Source organism: Megascapheus bottae, chromosome 31, assembly GCF_031878675.1.
Source record: "Megascapheus bottae isolate mThoBot1 chromosome 31, mThoBot2.hap1, whole genome shotgun sequence".
NCBI classification, from domain to species: domain Eukaryota; kingdom Metazoa; phylum Chordata; class Mammalia; order Rodentia; family Geomyidae; genus Megascapheus; species Megascapheus bottae.
Genome location: NC_143539.1, coordinates 896938 through 912245, shown reverse-complemented (window position 1 = coordinate 912245; position 15308 = coordinate 896938). Strand labels below are relative to the sequence as shown.

General features: G+C 63.0%; 1 protein-coding gene across 1 annotated transcript; it reads left to right on the top strand.

Annotated features, from left to right (window-relative positions):
* The first annotated feature begins 4929 nt into the window (after positions 1–4929).
* On the top strand, positions 4930–13576 carry Eps8l1 (EPS8 signaling adaptor L1). Its single transcript, XM_090322929.1, has 20 exons — positions 4930–5000; positions 5790–5830; positions 6966–7006; positions 7118–7176; positions 7427–7588; positions 7706–7855; positions 8198–8280; positions 8369–8630; positions 8788–8914; positions 9051–9139; positions 9219–9293; positions 9383–9531; positions 9956–10097; positions 10212–10240; positions 11933–12065; positions 12158–12289; positions 12417–12537; positions 12637–12811; positions 13049–13181; positions 13284–13576. Exons 2-20 carry the CDS (start codon positions 5817–5819, stop codon positions 13368–13370), a joined length of 2163 nt encoding a protein of 720 aa, XP_090179055.1. The 5' UTR covers positions 4930–5000; positions 5790–5816; the 3' UTR covers positions 13371–13576.
* Positions 13577–15308: the final 1732 nt, after the last annotated feature.

Here is a 15308-nt window from a genome sequence, read left to right as displayed (position 1 = left end):
ATCCATTCATCCATCTGCTGGCCAAACCCCGGCAGGTGGGCCAGGGCTAAGCATCTATGTGGGAGGAGGGGGTGTGGCTGGTTGTTTGGACAAAAATAAACATAGGAAGTTTCTTCACAGGCTGGGCTCCCTCGAGGTGAGATGCTCTGAGCACTAAATCAACCTCACCCAGAATCAAATTTAAAAGCAAATAAAGGGGCTGGGAACGTGGCTCAATGGTAGAGCGCTTGCCTAGCAGGCATGAAGCTCTGGGTTCCATTCCTCAGTACCACATACACTGCGCCCAAAGTGGTGCAGTGGCTCAAGTGATAGAGTGCTAACTGAGCAAAAGAAGTTCAGGCCTTGAATTCAAGCCCCAGAACTGCCTCCTCCCCCCAAAAAAAGAGCCAGGTGGTGGCTCGTGCCTTTCACCCTAGCTTGGAGCTGAGGAGTGAGACTCAAAGCCAGACAGGCGCCAGAGTCCTGGAGACTCTTTATCTCCAGTTAACCACTAGAAAATGGGAAGTGGGGCTGTGGCTCAAGGGGTAGGGTGGTAGCCTTGAGCTGAAGAGCTCGGGGACAGCCCCAGGCTCAGCGTTCAAGACCCATGACCCAAAAAAAAAAAAAAAAAGTAACAAACTCAAACCTTGCCAGGCCTTGGTAATCCTTAGCTGCTCAGATTGAGATAAAGAGGACAATGAGTGCCAATTCCCTCCCCCCTCAGAGGCCTCCTACCCCATTCCCAGACACTCCCTGCCTGGTTGGAATGTCTCTGAGCACCCTTATCCAGTGTTGATATTTACAAATTCCTGATAAGCACTGGGTGCTGTCCCAGGTGCTGAGAGGGTTGTCCTGCTCACCCTGTGGCTCCATGTACCTCATACCAAGTGTCTGCCTGTCTCTGCCTCTCTCTCTATATATATAGATAGATAGATATAGATATAGCTATAGATATCCCTCTATCCCTCTCTTCCTCTCTGTCTCCCTCATCTTTCCTCACTAGTCTAGATTCCACATGAGAGAGAAAACATATACCTATTTTTCACTTAACTTGATCTCCCATACCATTCATGTTCATGCAAACAGCATCATTTTATTCTTTTCCCAGCCTAAATAAAACTCCATTGTGTATATGGATGATCTCTGTATCCATTCACCTGGGTACCTGGGCTCTGATTCCCCACCTTGGCATGGGTGTGTCTGTGGACAGCCATGGTGGCTTAAGGCCTATCAACCCAACAACCAAAGCAAGCACAGATAGGCGCACACAGGCCAAGCCAGCCTGAGCATAAACCGAGGCCCTGGAAAATAACCAACACACAAAGGCACTGGAGGTGCCACTCCGGCTGAGAAAGCCAGTTGCTTGAGCTACTGAAGAGCAAACACCGAATGCAGAACTGTGTAACCCAGAGGCCAGGTGCGATGGCTCACACCCATCATCCTAGCTACTCAGGAGGCTGAGATCTGAGAATTGTGGTTCAAAGCCAGCCTGGGCACTAAAGACCAGGAGACTCTTACTTCCAATTAACCACTAGAAAAACAGAAAGTGGGGCTGTGGCTCAAGGGGTACGGGGTAGCCTTGAGCTGAAGACCTCAGGGATGGCCCCCAGGCCCAGAGTTCAAGTCCCATGACCCAAAAAATAAATAAAAAGCACTGTGTAACCCGGGCTGGCTTCAAACTCCAGATCTTCCTGCCTGTCTGAGGGCTGGGACGACGGATCTGGACCCCTGCCTCAGCCCCACCCTCTGGGTCACAGCTAGGAAGACCTGCGCCCCTGGTAGGGGCCCAAACTGAGGGGCAGAGAGCTGCTCCAGTCCAGAGGCGGGGGCGGGGCCGGGGCGGGGCTGCGCGGCAGGGGCGGGGCCATGCACATTACCGGTGGGCGTGGCCAGCGTGGGCCGCTCCCACCCGAGCTCAAAGCCCGCCGCCGGCCGCTCGGGCAGGCCCGCGGGTGGCCCGTCCCCTTCCCCTCACGAGGTCAGGCTCCGCCGGCCCCAGGCCGCCCCGCCCGCTCCTGCCTGGCCGGTTCTCAGGGCCACCCTCCGGAGGGAAACCAGGGAAAACCGGTCCTGTCCCCAGAGCTGTGGTGACACCACCGGGTCCCCATGCCCTGGGCTGCCTTCCTGCCGGGCTGGAGCCTGGCCACGCACCCGAGGGTCCCCCGCGTGTCTCCCTCCCCCCCAGCCGCACCCCTGCAGCCCTGCCCCCTCCCCCGGGTCCTCTCCTCCAGAGCCAGCCCTCCTTACCCTCCCGCCTCTGCGCTGCTCAGCACACAGTAGGTGCTCAGGTGGCCGCTGCGACAACCCTTCAGGATATCCCAACTCTCAGAATGTTGTTCTTTACCTTGCCACTCCTGTTCACCCTCCAGGACCTCACCTAGTGGGCACATCTGGGAGGACTTCCTGGCCTCGCTCCCCTGCCTGGAGTCAGCATGCAGGATTTCTTTGGGGGTCCTCTGCACCCCATGTCCTGACTCGGGTGCCAGCAGGTCCTTTCCTCTACGAGGCCTCCTTCTTGGAAGCAGAGGGCTCAGGTTAGAAACCAGGATTGACAGGTGCCAGGGACTCACACCTGCCATCCCAGCTACCCAGGAGGCTGAGATCCCAGGCTGGGTGGAAGCCAGGCCGCCGAGTCCGCAAGACTCTTCTTTAACCACCAAAAAGCTGGAAGTGGAGCTGTAGCCCACGAGGCAGAGCGCCAGTCTTGAGTGAAAAAGCTCAGAGACAGCACCCATGACCTGAGCTGGAGTCCAGTGCACGTGCGTACATACACACACACCCCCTCTGTATATCTTTTCCTTGTAGGATTCCATCAGTCCCCCAGCCTGGGGGGGGGGCAGGTGTGTGTGTGTGTGTGTGTGTGTGTGTGTGTGTGTGTGTGTGTGTGTGTTTCCTACACGTCATGAGGGAAAATCAGCCTCTCAACTGGGAAAGGAAAACCCAGCTCAGGAAACACAGTACCCCAAGGCAGGCATCAGAGAGTCCCCTGGCAAGGAGAGGGGGGAGCTCACACAGTCACTCTCCCAGGAGGGGGCCACAGGTGAGACTGTGGGCTGGCCACTGTCCAAGCAGAGATTTGTGGCCTCCACCCTGGGCTGAGTCAGGCTGCCCTGGGCCTGGCCTCAAGTCTTTGGGAATCAAAGGAGCTATTTGGAGAAAGGGCGGGGCCCCTGCCCCTGGGAAGGAAGGCGGAAGGAGGCTCTGGTCAGGCCTGAGGTGGAGCTCTGGTTTCAGTATCAGCCTCTGGTCTAGGTGACTGGCACTGTTGGGCAAACCAGACAGGGTATCCTGCAGTGCCCCCAGTGAGACGCCAGACCCCAATCCTCCTCCCTCAGACCCGGGGTCCAGGCCCCCTCCCTTTGTTTTCCCCCATCAATCACTGACTGGCAGTGGTGTGGACATATGCAGAGTGGCATGTGTGCTAGGCCACATGCCTGGAACACAAATGCCGAGGGTTCATGGCTACCAACAAGCTCTGTTCAGCTTCCTGGGGGCTGCAGCCCTCTCAGGCCCCCGCCTGGGTGGCAGTGGCCACTTAGTCCCTGCTGGAGCGGCCATTGGCATCCAAGCAGCACAGTGTAAACACACACACAATGACCAGGGCCAGAGGTGCCCAGACAGCGACCTCAGGAACAGGGCCAGGGCAGCACCATATCAACCAGGACCATGAGAAGGTGACACTGGAGCCAGGGCCTGGAGGAAGCACAGAGAGTTCCACCCAGCGAGGACCGCCAGGGTCCAGGCCCAGGGGCAGGGAGGAGCCGGGCTCCAGAGCCAGGGGGCCCAGTGTACGGCCACCCAGATCAGGGCGGAGGAAGACAGGAGGTCCACGCCAGTCTCGAAGCTCCTCACAGATGCCCACTGTTGTCCAAGGAGAAGCAAGAGCCATGGGTGGGTTGGAGTTGAAAATGGCATGAGCTCCTCTAGGCTTCAATGGAATCCCAGCCATGGGGTGGGGAGGCCAGCAGGGCAGGCCTGGTGGCTCCTGCACTGATGCCCTGGGAGGAGGTGGTGAAAGGGAGGGCTAACCAGGCTGGCGTCCACCACGGAACAAGTTCCTCTGAGAAGTGGAGACCCTCACACAGCGCAGGGAGAAAGCTAGCGTAACACCTTGTGAGTGTGCCTGTGTGTACATGTGTGTGGACGTGGGGGGGGAGGTTTTCCCAGGGAGGTGGCCCAGGATGGCCTTGAGCTCAGGATCCTCCTGCCTCAGCCTCCAGAGTTGTGCCACCGTGCCCACTCAGGTATTTTTCCATCAGTCACATACTTTCCAAGTCGATGGATATTCTCCAAACTCTTAAGATACCCAGTGACTTTCGTTGCTATTTGTTTTGTTGTTGCTCGTGGGGTTTGTTTTGTTTTTGGTCAGTCCTGGGGCTTGAACTCTGGGCCTGGGTGCTGTCCCTGAGCTCCTCAGCTCAAGGCTAGTACTCTACCACGTTGAACCACACAGCCACTTGTTTTTCTGGTGGTTCTCATCAACATTAGTGCTCCAGCTGGCTTTGAACCATGATCCTCAGATCTCAGCCTTCTGGGTAGCTAGGATGACAGGCGAGTATGGCACAGAGCTCAGCTACATGGATGATGTATTTGACAGAAATTTCCAGATTGGGGGGGCAGGGCTCTGAGAGACAGTGGCTGTGGACAGGACCTCCCCCATGCAGGGACTAAAGCTGGTCCCCACAGACTCAGCCCTGAGCTCACATGCCCTCTTGCACCCCCTGTGGTGACCGCTCTAGGTTTCCACCATGAGTGTCAGAGAACCCAGGACCTCAGCTGACCTGGGACACCCGTGACCTCACCCTGCTGCTGTCCTCCTTCTGTTGTTATGGCAGACAGGAGGAGCTTCCTGTCCGGAACCCCGCCCGCCCAGCCAGCTCAGCGGGCAGTGCCAGGTGAGTGCTCAGGTATGCGGAGGAGGCAGATGGGGAGGGGAGGAGCAGAGGAGGGGCCAGAGAGCCAGGAGAGAGACAGGGAGAGTGGAAGAAGGACCAGGGCTGAGAACAGGACGTGCCTCACAGGTGAGGAGCCTTGGGCCGTGAGGGGGCTGGACAAGTGGATTCCACAGGCTGAGGGAGGAGGCTGGGGTCTGGACCCCTGGGTCTGAGGGAGGAAGATTGGGGCCTGGACCCTGGGTCTGAGGGAGGAGGATTTGGGTCTGAACCCCCCCGGGTCTGAGGGAGGAGGATTTGGGTCTGAACCCCCCCCCGGGTCTGAGGGAGGAGGCTGGGTCTGGACCCCTGGGTCTGAGGGAGGAGGATTGGGGTCCGGACCCCCCGGGTCTGAGGGAGGAGGATTTGGGTCTGAACCCCCGGGGTCTGAGGGAGGAAGATTGGGGCTGGACCCCTGGGTCTGAGGGAGGAGGACTGGGGTCCGGACCCCCTGGGTCTGAGGGAGGAGAATTGGGGTCTGGACCCCTGGGTCTGAGGGAGGAGGATTTGGGTCTGAACCCCCTCCCCCCCCCCCCCCGGGTCTGAGGGAGGAGGCTGGGTCTGGACCCCTGGGTCTGAGGGAGGAGGATTTGGGTCTGAACCCCCCCGGGTCTGAGGGAGGAGGCTGGGTCTGGACCCCTGGGTCTGAGGGAGGAGGATTTGGGTCTGAACCCCCCCGGGTCTGAGGGAGGAGGCTGGGTCTGGACCCCTGGGTCTGAGGGAGGATTGGGGTCCGGACCCCCTGGGTCTGAGGGAGGAAGATTGGGGTCTGGACCCCTGGTTCTGAGGGAGGATTGAGCTCTGAACTCCTGGGTCTGGGGGCGCTGGCAGCAGCCCCGGGTTCAATGCTCAGTCTTCCGCCGCTCCTGGCACCTCCAGGTGGACAGGAGCTCCCAGTTCAGCACCATGAGCACCTCAGGGTAAGTGCTGCCCCCTCCCCAGTCCCCCTCCCCCACACCTGCCGATCCTGTTTGCCAGAGCTCAGTCTGGGGACACTGTGGAGGAGGGGACAACCGTGCTCTGCCCAGCCTGAGGTCAGCGGAGGGGCGGGGCTGACGCCCATGTCCACTCCAGACAGTCCCTGGCCGCCTGTGGGAACCATTCTCAAACTTGACGGAAGGGGGCGGGCACCCCCCATGCACCCCCACACCTGTCCTCCCCCCCCCGGGCTTCAACGTCAAGCCCTTGGCTAGAAGATCGGCTTGGGCTGAGAACTCAGGGTACTGGAAGGGGCTGAGGGGACAGAGGCAGCGCGCCCCCCAGCCCCAGAGGTTGTGCAGACACAGCTGGCAGGGACAAGATGAAGAGCAGGGAAGAGGTTTCAGCCCCCCGCCCCCTCTCGGCCCCATTCTGAGTTTTCGGGATGCTGGCGCTGGTAGCTCACCTCCATGGTCCTAGCTGCTCAGGAAGCTGAAATCTTAGGATCGTGGTTCAAAGCCAGCAGGGGCAGAGAATCTGTGAGACTTTTATCCCCAATAAACCACTCGGAAAGGCTGAAGAAGGAGGGTGTCTCAAGTGGTAGAGCGCTAGTCTTGAGCAAAAGAGCTCGGGGACAAGCTGGGCGCTGTGGCTCATGCCTGGAAGCAAAGCCAGCCCAGGCACTAAAGACCACGAGACTCTTCTCCAATTAACCACAAGAAAACAGGGTAGGGCAGTAGCCTTAAGCTGAAGAGCTCAGGGACAGCAGCCAGGCCCAGAGTTCAAGCCCCATCACTGACCAAAAAAGAGGAGACTGGGAGCAGCAGCAGACTGGGGGGGGGCGGGGGCAGTTTTCTGAGGAACCCACTCCCACATAGTGGGAGACACCTGTGCTGATGGCAGGCCGGGCTCCCCAGGGCTGAGGCAGCGGAAGGAGTGAATGATGCAGGCCTCTGGCGGAGGAGCCCACACTGCCAGACAGCTCCACACCTGGCCACATGTGCCCAACAGCAGCTTAGATCCTGCCCTTCCCGGACAAGCTGGCAAGGCCCACAGCCGCCCGGCTTCACGAGGAGGTCTGGGCCTGGACTGGGAGGCTTACAAGACCCTCCCTCAGTCCTTTCCTTCCCTTTTCAGCCCTGAAGCTGCCCCCAAGCCAAGTGCCAAGTCTATCTATGGTGAGCTGGCGGGCAAAGGGCGCTGGGGGCTGGGAGGTTTGGGACAAGAGGGGGAGGGAGGTGGCTAGGGTCTGCACCCCTGAATCTCCTCTGCGCCTCTTGGTCTCCTAGAGCAGCGGAAACGCTACTCCACGGTGGTGATGGCCGACGTCTCGCAGTATCACGTCAACGTGAGTCTGGGGGTGTCTTCTGGGGAGAGGCGGTACAGGAGGCCAGGCGGGGCCGCCTGGGAAGACACTGTCTCGAACACACCACCAGCCCCGCGGGACCCAATCCTGCGCCGGGCTCGGGGCGCGCGGCGGGTGGGGGGACGCGCGGGGCGCCCGGCGGGCCGCGTCGTGGCTGGAGGGCGGCGCGGAGGAGGCGGCCCCGGCCCGGGGGCCCGGCTCAGCGGTCTCCGTGTCCTCTGTGCCGGGCCAGCACCTGGTGACGTTCTGCCTGGGCGAGGAGGACGGCGTGCACACGGTGGAGGACGCCTCCCGCAAGCTGGCCCTCATGGACAGCCAGGGCCGCGTCTGGGCGCAGGAGATGCTGCTGCGCGTGTCCCCCGACCGCGTGACGCTGCTCGACCCGGTCGCCAAGGTGCGGACGCGGCTGGGCCGGGACCCGCGGGAGCCCCTGCGCTCGCTCCGGGAGCTCCGGGCCGGGGTCGTGGCACCCCGGCCTCGAGCACCCCGCTATCTCCCCCCCTCCCCGCAGGAGGAGCTGGAGTCGTACCCGCTGGGCGCCATCGTGCGCTGCGACGCGGTGGTGCCGCCGGGCCGGAGCCGGTCGCTGCTGCTCCTGGTGTGCCAGGAGCCCGAGCGCGCACAGCCGGACGTGCACTTCTTCCAGGGCCTGGGCCTGGGGGTGAGCGTCGGGGGACGGGGCGGGGCCTCGGGGCGAGGGGAGGAGCCGTGAGGGGCGGGGCTCGGGGCGGGGCCTAGACGATCGGGGAGGAGCCTCGGGGAGCGTGGCGGGACTGCGGGCTCCGGGGCGGGGCCTCGGAAAGCGGGGCGGGACTCTGGGGCGGAGCCTCGGGGGCGGGGAACCCGGGTGAGCCTCTAATTGGGGGCGGAGCTTTTCGGAGCAGAGCTTGGTGGGGGCGTGGCCTCTGACTTGGGCGGAGCCTTTCCGAGCACGACCTCTAGTTGAGGCGTCCTGGGGGCGTGGCCTGGGCTGGGAGGCGTGGCCTGACAGCCTGATTGGCAGGCGGAGCTGATCCGGGAAGACATCCAGGGGGCTCTACACAACCACCGCTCTGGCCGCGGGGAACGCAGGGCGGCGGCGCTCAGGTGAGGGGGCTGGAGGGCACAGGTGCCTGGGAGGCCGACTCCCTCCCCGCGGTCGGCCCAGCCTCAGTTTCCCCGTCTCCCTCCGCAGGGCCACCCAGGAGGAGCTGCTGCGCGGGCCCCGGCCGGCCGCCGAGACCCCGCCTCTGCAGCGCCGCCCGTCGGTGCGCGCGGTGATCGGGTCTGTGCAGGCTGCCCCGGCCCGCGGGCCACCCCAGGTGGACCCCGTCCCCGAGGCGGAGGAGACGGAGACGCCCGGCCGGGCTTCCACGACGAGCCGCGCGGACCCCGCCTCCCCGGACCTGGGCCCTCGGGGTCCCGAGCTGGCCAATCTGCAGGCCGAGCGCGACGTGGTGAGCCTCGGGGGCGGGGCGGGGGTGTGAAGTGCCCCCCCTTGCCGGGTTGAGTGCGGTTCGGTCCCCGTGGTCCCTGTTCCGGGCTGAGGGCGCTCAGCCTCTGGGTCTGGACCATGAGAGCAAGGCCCCAGCGTGCCCGTCCACGGCCCCGCAGGACATCTTGAACCACGTGTTCGAAGACGTGGAAAACTTCGTGTCCAAGCTGCAGAAGTCGGCCGAGGCCTCTCGAGTTTTGGAGCACCGGGAGCGAGGCCGCCGGACCCGGCGCCGGGCCGCTGGGGGTAAGGGGACCTGGAGGGCCCTTCCCGGCTGCTCCCGGCTGCCCCCGCCCCGGCCCGCCCGCCCTGGCCTCCCCGGGCGTCCCCCCGGCCTGCCCGGCGCTGGCCTCGCGCCCCTCATGCCGCGCCCACTCCACAGAGGGCCTGCTGACGCTGCGGGCCAAGCCGCCCTCCGAGGCCGAGTACACCGACGTGCTCCAGAAGATCAAGTACGCCTTCAGCCTGCTGGTGAGGACGGGCCCCGCGCTGGGCGCCCTGGGGTGGGCGGGCGGCCAGGGGCGGAGACCCACGCGCTCCCTCGCCCCAGGCTCGGCTGCGCGGCAACATCGCCAACCCCTCCTCCGCGGAGCTGCTGCACTTCCTGTTCGGGCCGCTGCAGATGGTGAGCGGCCGCGGCCGGGGGGTCGAGGCGGGACCCGCGGGGGTGCCGGGGTGGGGGGGGACCGACCGCCGCGCCTGTCCTCCCGGCAGGTTGTGAACACGTCGGGAGGCCCCGAGTTCGCGAGCAGCGTGCGTCGGCCGCACCTGACGTCCGAGGCCGTGGCGCTGCTGCGGGACAACGTCACTCCGCGGGAGAGCCTGCTGTGGACCTCGCTGGGGGACGCGTGGACCCGCCCCGGGTGAGCGGGGCCGTCGGGGCGTGGATAGGGAAACGAGGGGGCGTGGCTCGGCGGTGGGCGGGGATACGGAACCCAGGCAGGGGGGGGGAGGGCAACTGCCAGGATCTGATTGGAGGAATGCCCAGTACCAGTCGATGAGATTGAGCAGAGGGCGGGGCTTAGGGAGATGACGCACGGCCTGGGGCGTGGCCGCGCGGAGGGGGCGGGGCTTGCGGGCGGCGCGGCCTCCGAGTCTGAAGGTGGCACGCTGGGAAGTAGCTAGAAAGGGCCAGCAGGTCGTGGACACCGCGGGGGCAAGTTCAGAGGCCGCGAGGCCGTGGAAGGGGAGTCACTGGAGAGTGGACTAGAATGGTCGTGCAGAGCCAAGTTTACGGGGTGTGGAAAGGGAGAGGAGGCCGGGGCTCTAAGCCCCCTGTCCCCACAGGCTGGAGCTGCCCCCGGAGGAGGGACCCCCTTACCGCCCCGACTTCCACAGCGGCTGGGAGCCCCCCGCCACTGACCCGCAGGGCCGCGCCTGGGAGGACCCAGTGGAGAAACAGCTGTTACACGAGCGGCGGCGGCGGCAGGTGCGGCCCGGGCTGCCGGGGGGCGCTGTGTCCCCCCCAGGCGACATGGCAGGACTGGGGTCAGTTAGTTCAGGGTGCAGCCCCCCCTCACCCAGGCTCTCTTACTTCCCATAGCAAAGCGCCCCCCAGGTCGCTGTCAATGGGTGAGTGTCCGGTCCACGGAGGACTGGGGCGGGGGTCCAAGAGGGGTGCGCCCCCGGGGGCTCCCTGGGCTGACCGCGCACCCCTCTTTTTTTCTCTCTTTTTCCTTCCATCCTCCACAGGTGGGTGAGGTGGTGAAGAGGCGGGGCCGGGGCGGGGAGAGGGGGGGAGCGGGAAACGGGGTGGGGCCCAGGCTTTGGGGTTGGAGGGAGGAGGGGGTAGAGGCCTGGGTTCCTGAGGCTTAGGGAGGAAGGGGCTGGGAGTGGGCAAATCTGAGAGTCAGGATTCCTGTGCCCTCAGAAGGGTGGAAGGGCATCGTTTGTGTTCGAGGGTCCCGGGCAGCTCCACGCCTGGGTTCCCAGTCACAGAGCCCTGGGTGTTAGAGGAAAGAAGCTGGCAAACTAGACATGAAGCACTCAGATCAGGTGCTTGGGTCCTTAAGACCCACCCATGTTTGGGACTTTAAGGACTTAGGGGCAAGCTTTGTAGAAAGTTAATTACTAGTGTTATCTCTGGCCTGAGAGAGGTAAAGACTGAGAGAACTTTCCTCTTCTGGGCCAAAAGTTAGAAAAATGGAAGCCAGATTCCTGGGGAAGGGAATGTAGGGATCCAACCCCATGGTTTTAAGCCGTGGAGTCCAGCATCCTGGGCTCTCCGGGAGGAGGCAGGGAGAGGCTGGAAGTCTAAAGTCCTGGGGCAAGCAGGGGACACAGAGCAGGAACGATGTGAGATGAGAAAAAAAGCCAGTGAGGGTGGAGGAGATGAACGGGGGACTGGGTGAGGGTCCAGCGTAGGGTCTCAGTACGGACAGCATGCCGGGACCTGCCGGCCCCACAGGGGGCGCCGCGGCCCTGAAGACCCCCCCTCTCTCCTGCACAGGTAGGCCTGATCCAAACTGGGGTCCAGGGCCAATCCTCCTCCTGGCTGCCTGGTGTTGCAAGATCCCTTTCTGTGCTTCTAGATCTTGGCACCTGGGCTTGTCTCTTGTCTTCTCTAGCCTTGAGTTCTTTGCCTGGGAAACAGGAGTAATACTAATCCCTTCCAGGAGGGGTGAGGAGCCTGTGGTGTTGTTGGGACTAGCAAAGAGCTGGAGACTGTGGCCTGCCTTAGGTTCAGAGCCACTTGCGTGGACCTCTGAGAGGAGTTCTCCACACATGGGCTGCACGAGGAGGGTGTCCAGCCCCTCCTCCCTCTCTCTTTTGCTCTCAGCCTTCTATCTTATCTTCCAGCAAAACTGGAGATCATAATGAGCTCTCAAGAACTAGGGGCGGGGGGTAGAGCTCCAAAATTCATGATTCTATTCAGGGTCACCAGGAGATTCCAGTTGGCCAGACTTTGTCCAATGCCTGGCATAAGTGTTGGCTATTGTTTTTTACTATCTGTGTGACTGAGCCCAACACCTAGTCTGTGGTCAGCCACACAGATAGCGTCTGGGTCACTTCCCCCATAGAGTGGGAGTGGTGGTCAAACCCTGGGCTCGTAAGATCATGAGCTTGCAGCACAGTGCCATGCCAGGAGACAAACAAAACATTTTCAAGCTATCATCCCAGTTTCTACTCTATTCATGTGTTAACCTCACTCACTTGCTGTTGTAGCCCCTGCTTGATGCTAACCCCAGCTCTCACAGTGAACCCATGCCACCGGTAAGGCTGGCTGCCTCCTAATCAATCCACAACCTTCCCAATTCTCCTCAGTCACCAAGATTCAGAGCTCGAAGCTGACCCGCAGCAGGAGCCGGAGCCTGCGAGAAAGTGGGTCCTGTGTAATTATGATTTCCAGGCTCGAAATAGCAGTGAGCTCTCGGTCAAGCATCGGGATGTACTGGAGGTTAGAGGGGATGGGATCAGAAGTGCTGGGGTCAGCCTGCCCGGCCATGGCTGCAGACCCAGCCCCTGAACCGTTCCTTGTACCCCATCCAGATCCTGGATGACAAGCGCAAGTGGTGGAAGGTTAGGGACCAGCGGGGTCAAGAGGGGTATGTCCCCTACAATATCCTGACTCCGCACCCTGGACCCCAGGTGAACCGCAGCCCAAGCCCTGCAGGAAGCTTGGTGAGCCAGGGCAGAGCCCTAGGTCCTCGATCTGGGGTCCTGGGCGTGGGGGACATGAGGATCGGGGGTCTGGGTTCCGGGAGGAAGGGGAGGGCTGGGACGTTAGTCCTCCCCCCATCTCCTCCAGGAGGGCAGCGCCCCGCCTCCCCCGCCAGGCCCGGCCCCAGCGCCCGCGCCCGCGCCCGCCCCGGCGCGGCCCCACCGGAACAGCTGCGACAGTCTCAACGGCTTGGACCCCACCGAGAAGGGTGAGTGGCGGGGCCCCTCCTCCGGGAAGGGGCAAGGAAGCCCAGGCTGGCCCGGAGTGTGATTCCTGGCCTCCCCCTGCGCCGGTGTCCCGCCCGCAGAGAAGTTCTGCCAGATGCTCAGCGTGAACGAGGAGCTGCAGGCGCGCTTGGCGCAGGGCCGCCCGGGGCCCAGCCGCGCCGTCCCGGGGCCGCGCGCCCCGGAGCCGCGGCTCAGCCCCAGCTCGGGCAGCTCGGAGGTCCACGCCTGGCTGCGGGCCAAGGGCTTCAGCCCCGGGTGAGTGGAGCCAGGTCCCGGGCGAGGCGCGGAGCTGGGGCGGGGACGGACTCCCGGACGGACTGCCGGGGACGGGGGCGGGGGGGGGGGTCCGCCCCGCCCCTCTGAGAGCGGACGCGTCCCGATGGCCACGCCCCTCGGGGGGCTCGTGTGTTGATTGGTGCAGCCTTCGGGGCGTGGCCTGAGGGCCGGGGCAGTGATTGGCTGGCCGGCCTGACCCCGCCCCGCCCCGCGCAGGACCGTGGAGGCGCTCGGAGTGCTGACTGGGGCGCAGCTCTTCTCGCTGCAGAAGGAGGAGCTGCGGGCGGTGAGCCCCGAGGAGGGGGCGCGGGTGTTCAGCCTGGTCACGGTGCAGCGGGCGCTGCGGGAGGTGAGCGCCGCGGGCGGGGCGGGCCGGGAGGGCGGGCGGGGGGAGGGCGTCCTGCCGGCTTCCCCTCCCTTCGCCATGTGCTGATTTCCGCCCGCCCTCCAGGACCAGGAGAAAGTTTCCGAGCTGGAAGCAGTGATGGAGAGGCAGAAGAAGAAGGTGGAAGGCGAGACCGCGACGGGGGTCATCTGAGCCCCGTCCATCCACGCAGTGAAGAGAGCCAGGGACCAGGGCCCCACTCGCCTGGTGGGGGTGGAGGGCGCCGCCCCGCCCAGGGCCGAGGCCGTGCCGCCCGCAGGCCTGGAGCCGGGCGGGAGCGTGGGGCGGGCGCGTGGAGCGGGGCGCACGCACTTCCCGCGCCACTGCCGAGCTGCCAGTCTATAAACAGCCTCCTCTTAGCCCACGCGTCGCCTGCTGTCCCCTGACTACCGCGTGCCGTCGCAGCCCCGAGGGCGGGGCCCTCTGCCCGCTGCTCCCGCACTCCCTGCACTCTGGTCCTGTCCTACATTTACACTTGCCTTGGTTTTTTTGTGGGTCATGGGCTTGAACTGAGCCTGGGTGTTGTCCCTGAGCCCTTCAGCTCAAGGCTACCACCCCACCCTTCAGCCAAGCCCCACTTCCCCTTTTCTAGAGGTTAACTTTAGAGTCTCAGGTCCTTTTGTGCCTGGCCTGGCTTTGAACCTAGATCCTCAGATCTCAGCCTCCTGAGTAGCTGGGATTACAGGTGTGGGCCACCTTGGGTGGCCCTACTTGCCTTTCTAAGCCTGATGAACTCTGGGTCAGCTCAGATACCATGGGGAGATGGGTCTTCTCCAGCCCCATTGCCCACTTCTCTCCTCTGTCCACCCTCCAGAGGGTCTAGCCATGGAAAAAGCCCCCCTGGGCATGCTGTGGACTCCGAGCACAGTGAAGCTGCACCCCGGCAGGGCTCTAAGGACTATATGTTCCTCTTTTCTCTCGTGGCTCTTCTCCTGAGTTCTGGCAGCATCCTCGGGCCTCTAGCTCCCAAAGCAAAGGACCTCCGAGTTAGCCTGGGAGGGATAAGAGCCTGGGGGCCGCAAGGCTAGCTTCCTCCTGGAACATGGACTCTCCACATCAGGCCAGCCCTGCCCCAAGCTCTAGGCGTGCACCTACAGTTTGGGAATGGCCAGGCTCAGGGTCTGCCTGCTTCCTCTTGCCTGGAATACCCTGGCTCGGGTGACCTCCCGAGTGCTGGGATTCCAAGCACATGCCACCACACTGCACATGCCACCATGTCCAACTGCCACTGCTCATTTCCAGTAGAGGAACCAGAAATGCAAAGCTACAAAACCCACTCCTTTCTCCACACTCTTTCCTAATGAGCCCCTGAGGGTCCGTGGTCCAGGCCAGAATGCCTGCAGGAAACAGTGAAGAAGCCAGCTGGCCACTTTTGGTGGTCCTGGGGCTTGAACTCCACCTGGGCATTGTCCCTGAGCTCTTCAGCTCAAGGACACCACCCTACCACTGGAGCCACAGTGCCCAGTTTTCTGGTGGTTCACTGGAGATAAAGGTCGCATGGACTTTTGTTCCCCGGCTGGCTTTGAACTGGCATCCTCAGATCTCAGCCTCGTGGGTAGCTAGGATGACAGGAGTGAGCCACCACATCCGGCTAGCTGGCCGCTTCCTACTGGGACCTCACATGTAGCTGGCCTGTCACCCCCACCTACCTCAACGCAGCAGCCAGGATGTCCTGTTAAAGCCCAGGTGGATGGAGGAATGACGGTCAAACCTCCCGTCCTGGTCTGAAGTCCTTAGAGCCCTGGCTAGCGTGACCATGACATGTCAGACCTGGTTCTACCCCAGGGCCTTTGCAGAGGAAACCACCACAGCAAGGACTCAGATACAAGCTCACACTTCACCATGCTGGGCTCCCTGCCTCCCAGACTGCACTGCACATGGGCACACATGCGCCCTCCTCCGGCCAGGCCCTTCCCTACATGCACCGTGCTGAGCTGTGGTGGTGGACGAAAGCATTCCTGCAGCCACAGCTCCTGATTTCCAGGTCACTGCTTGTGAGTCAGCTCAAACCCGAACGCTGACAACAGGCTCCAGTCTATGACAGGCAGCCTGATCCCCCCGCCTGCCCTCCCTGTCCATGGCCCCAGCGGA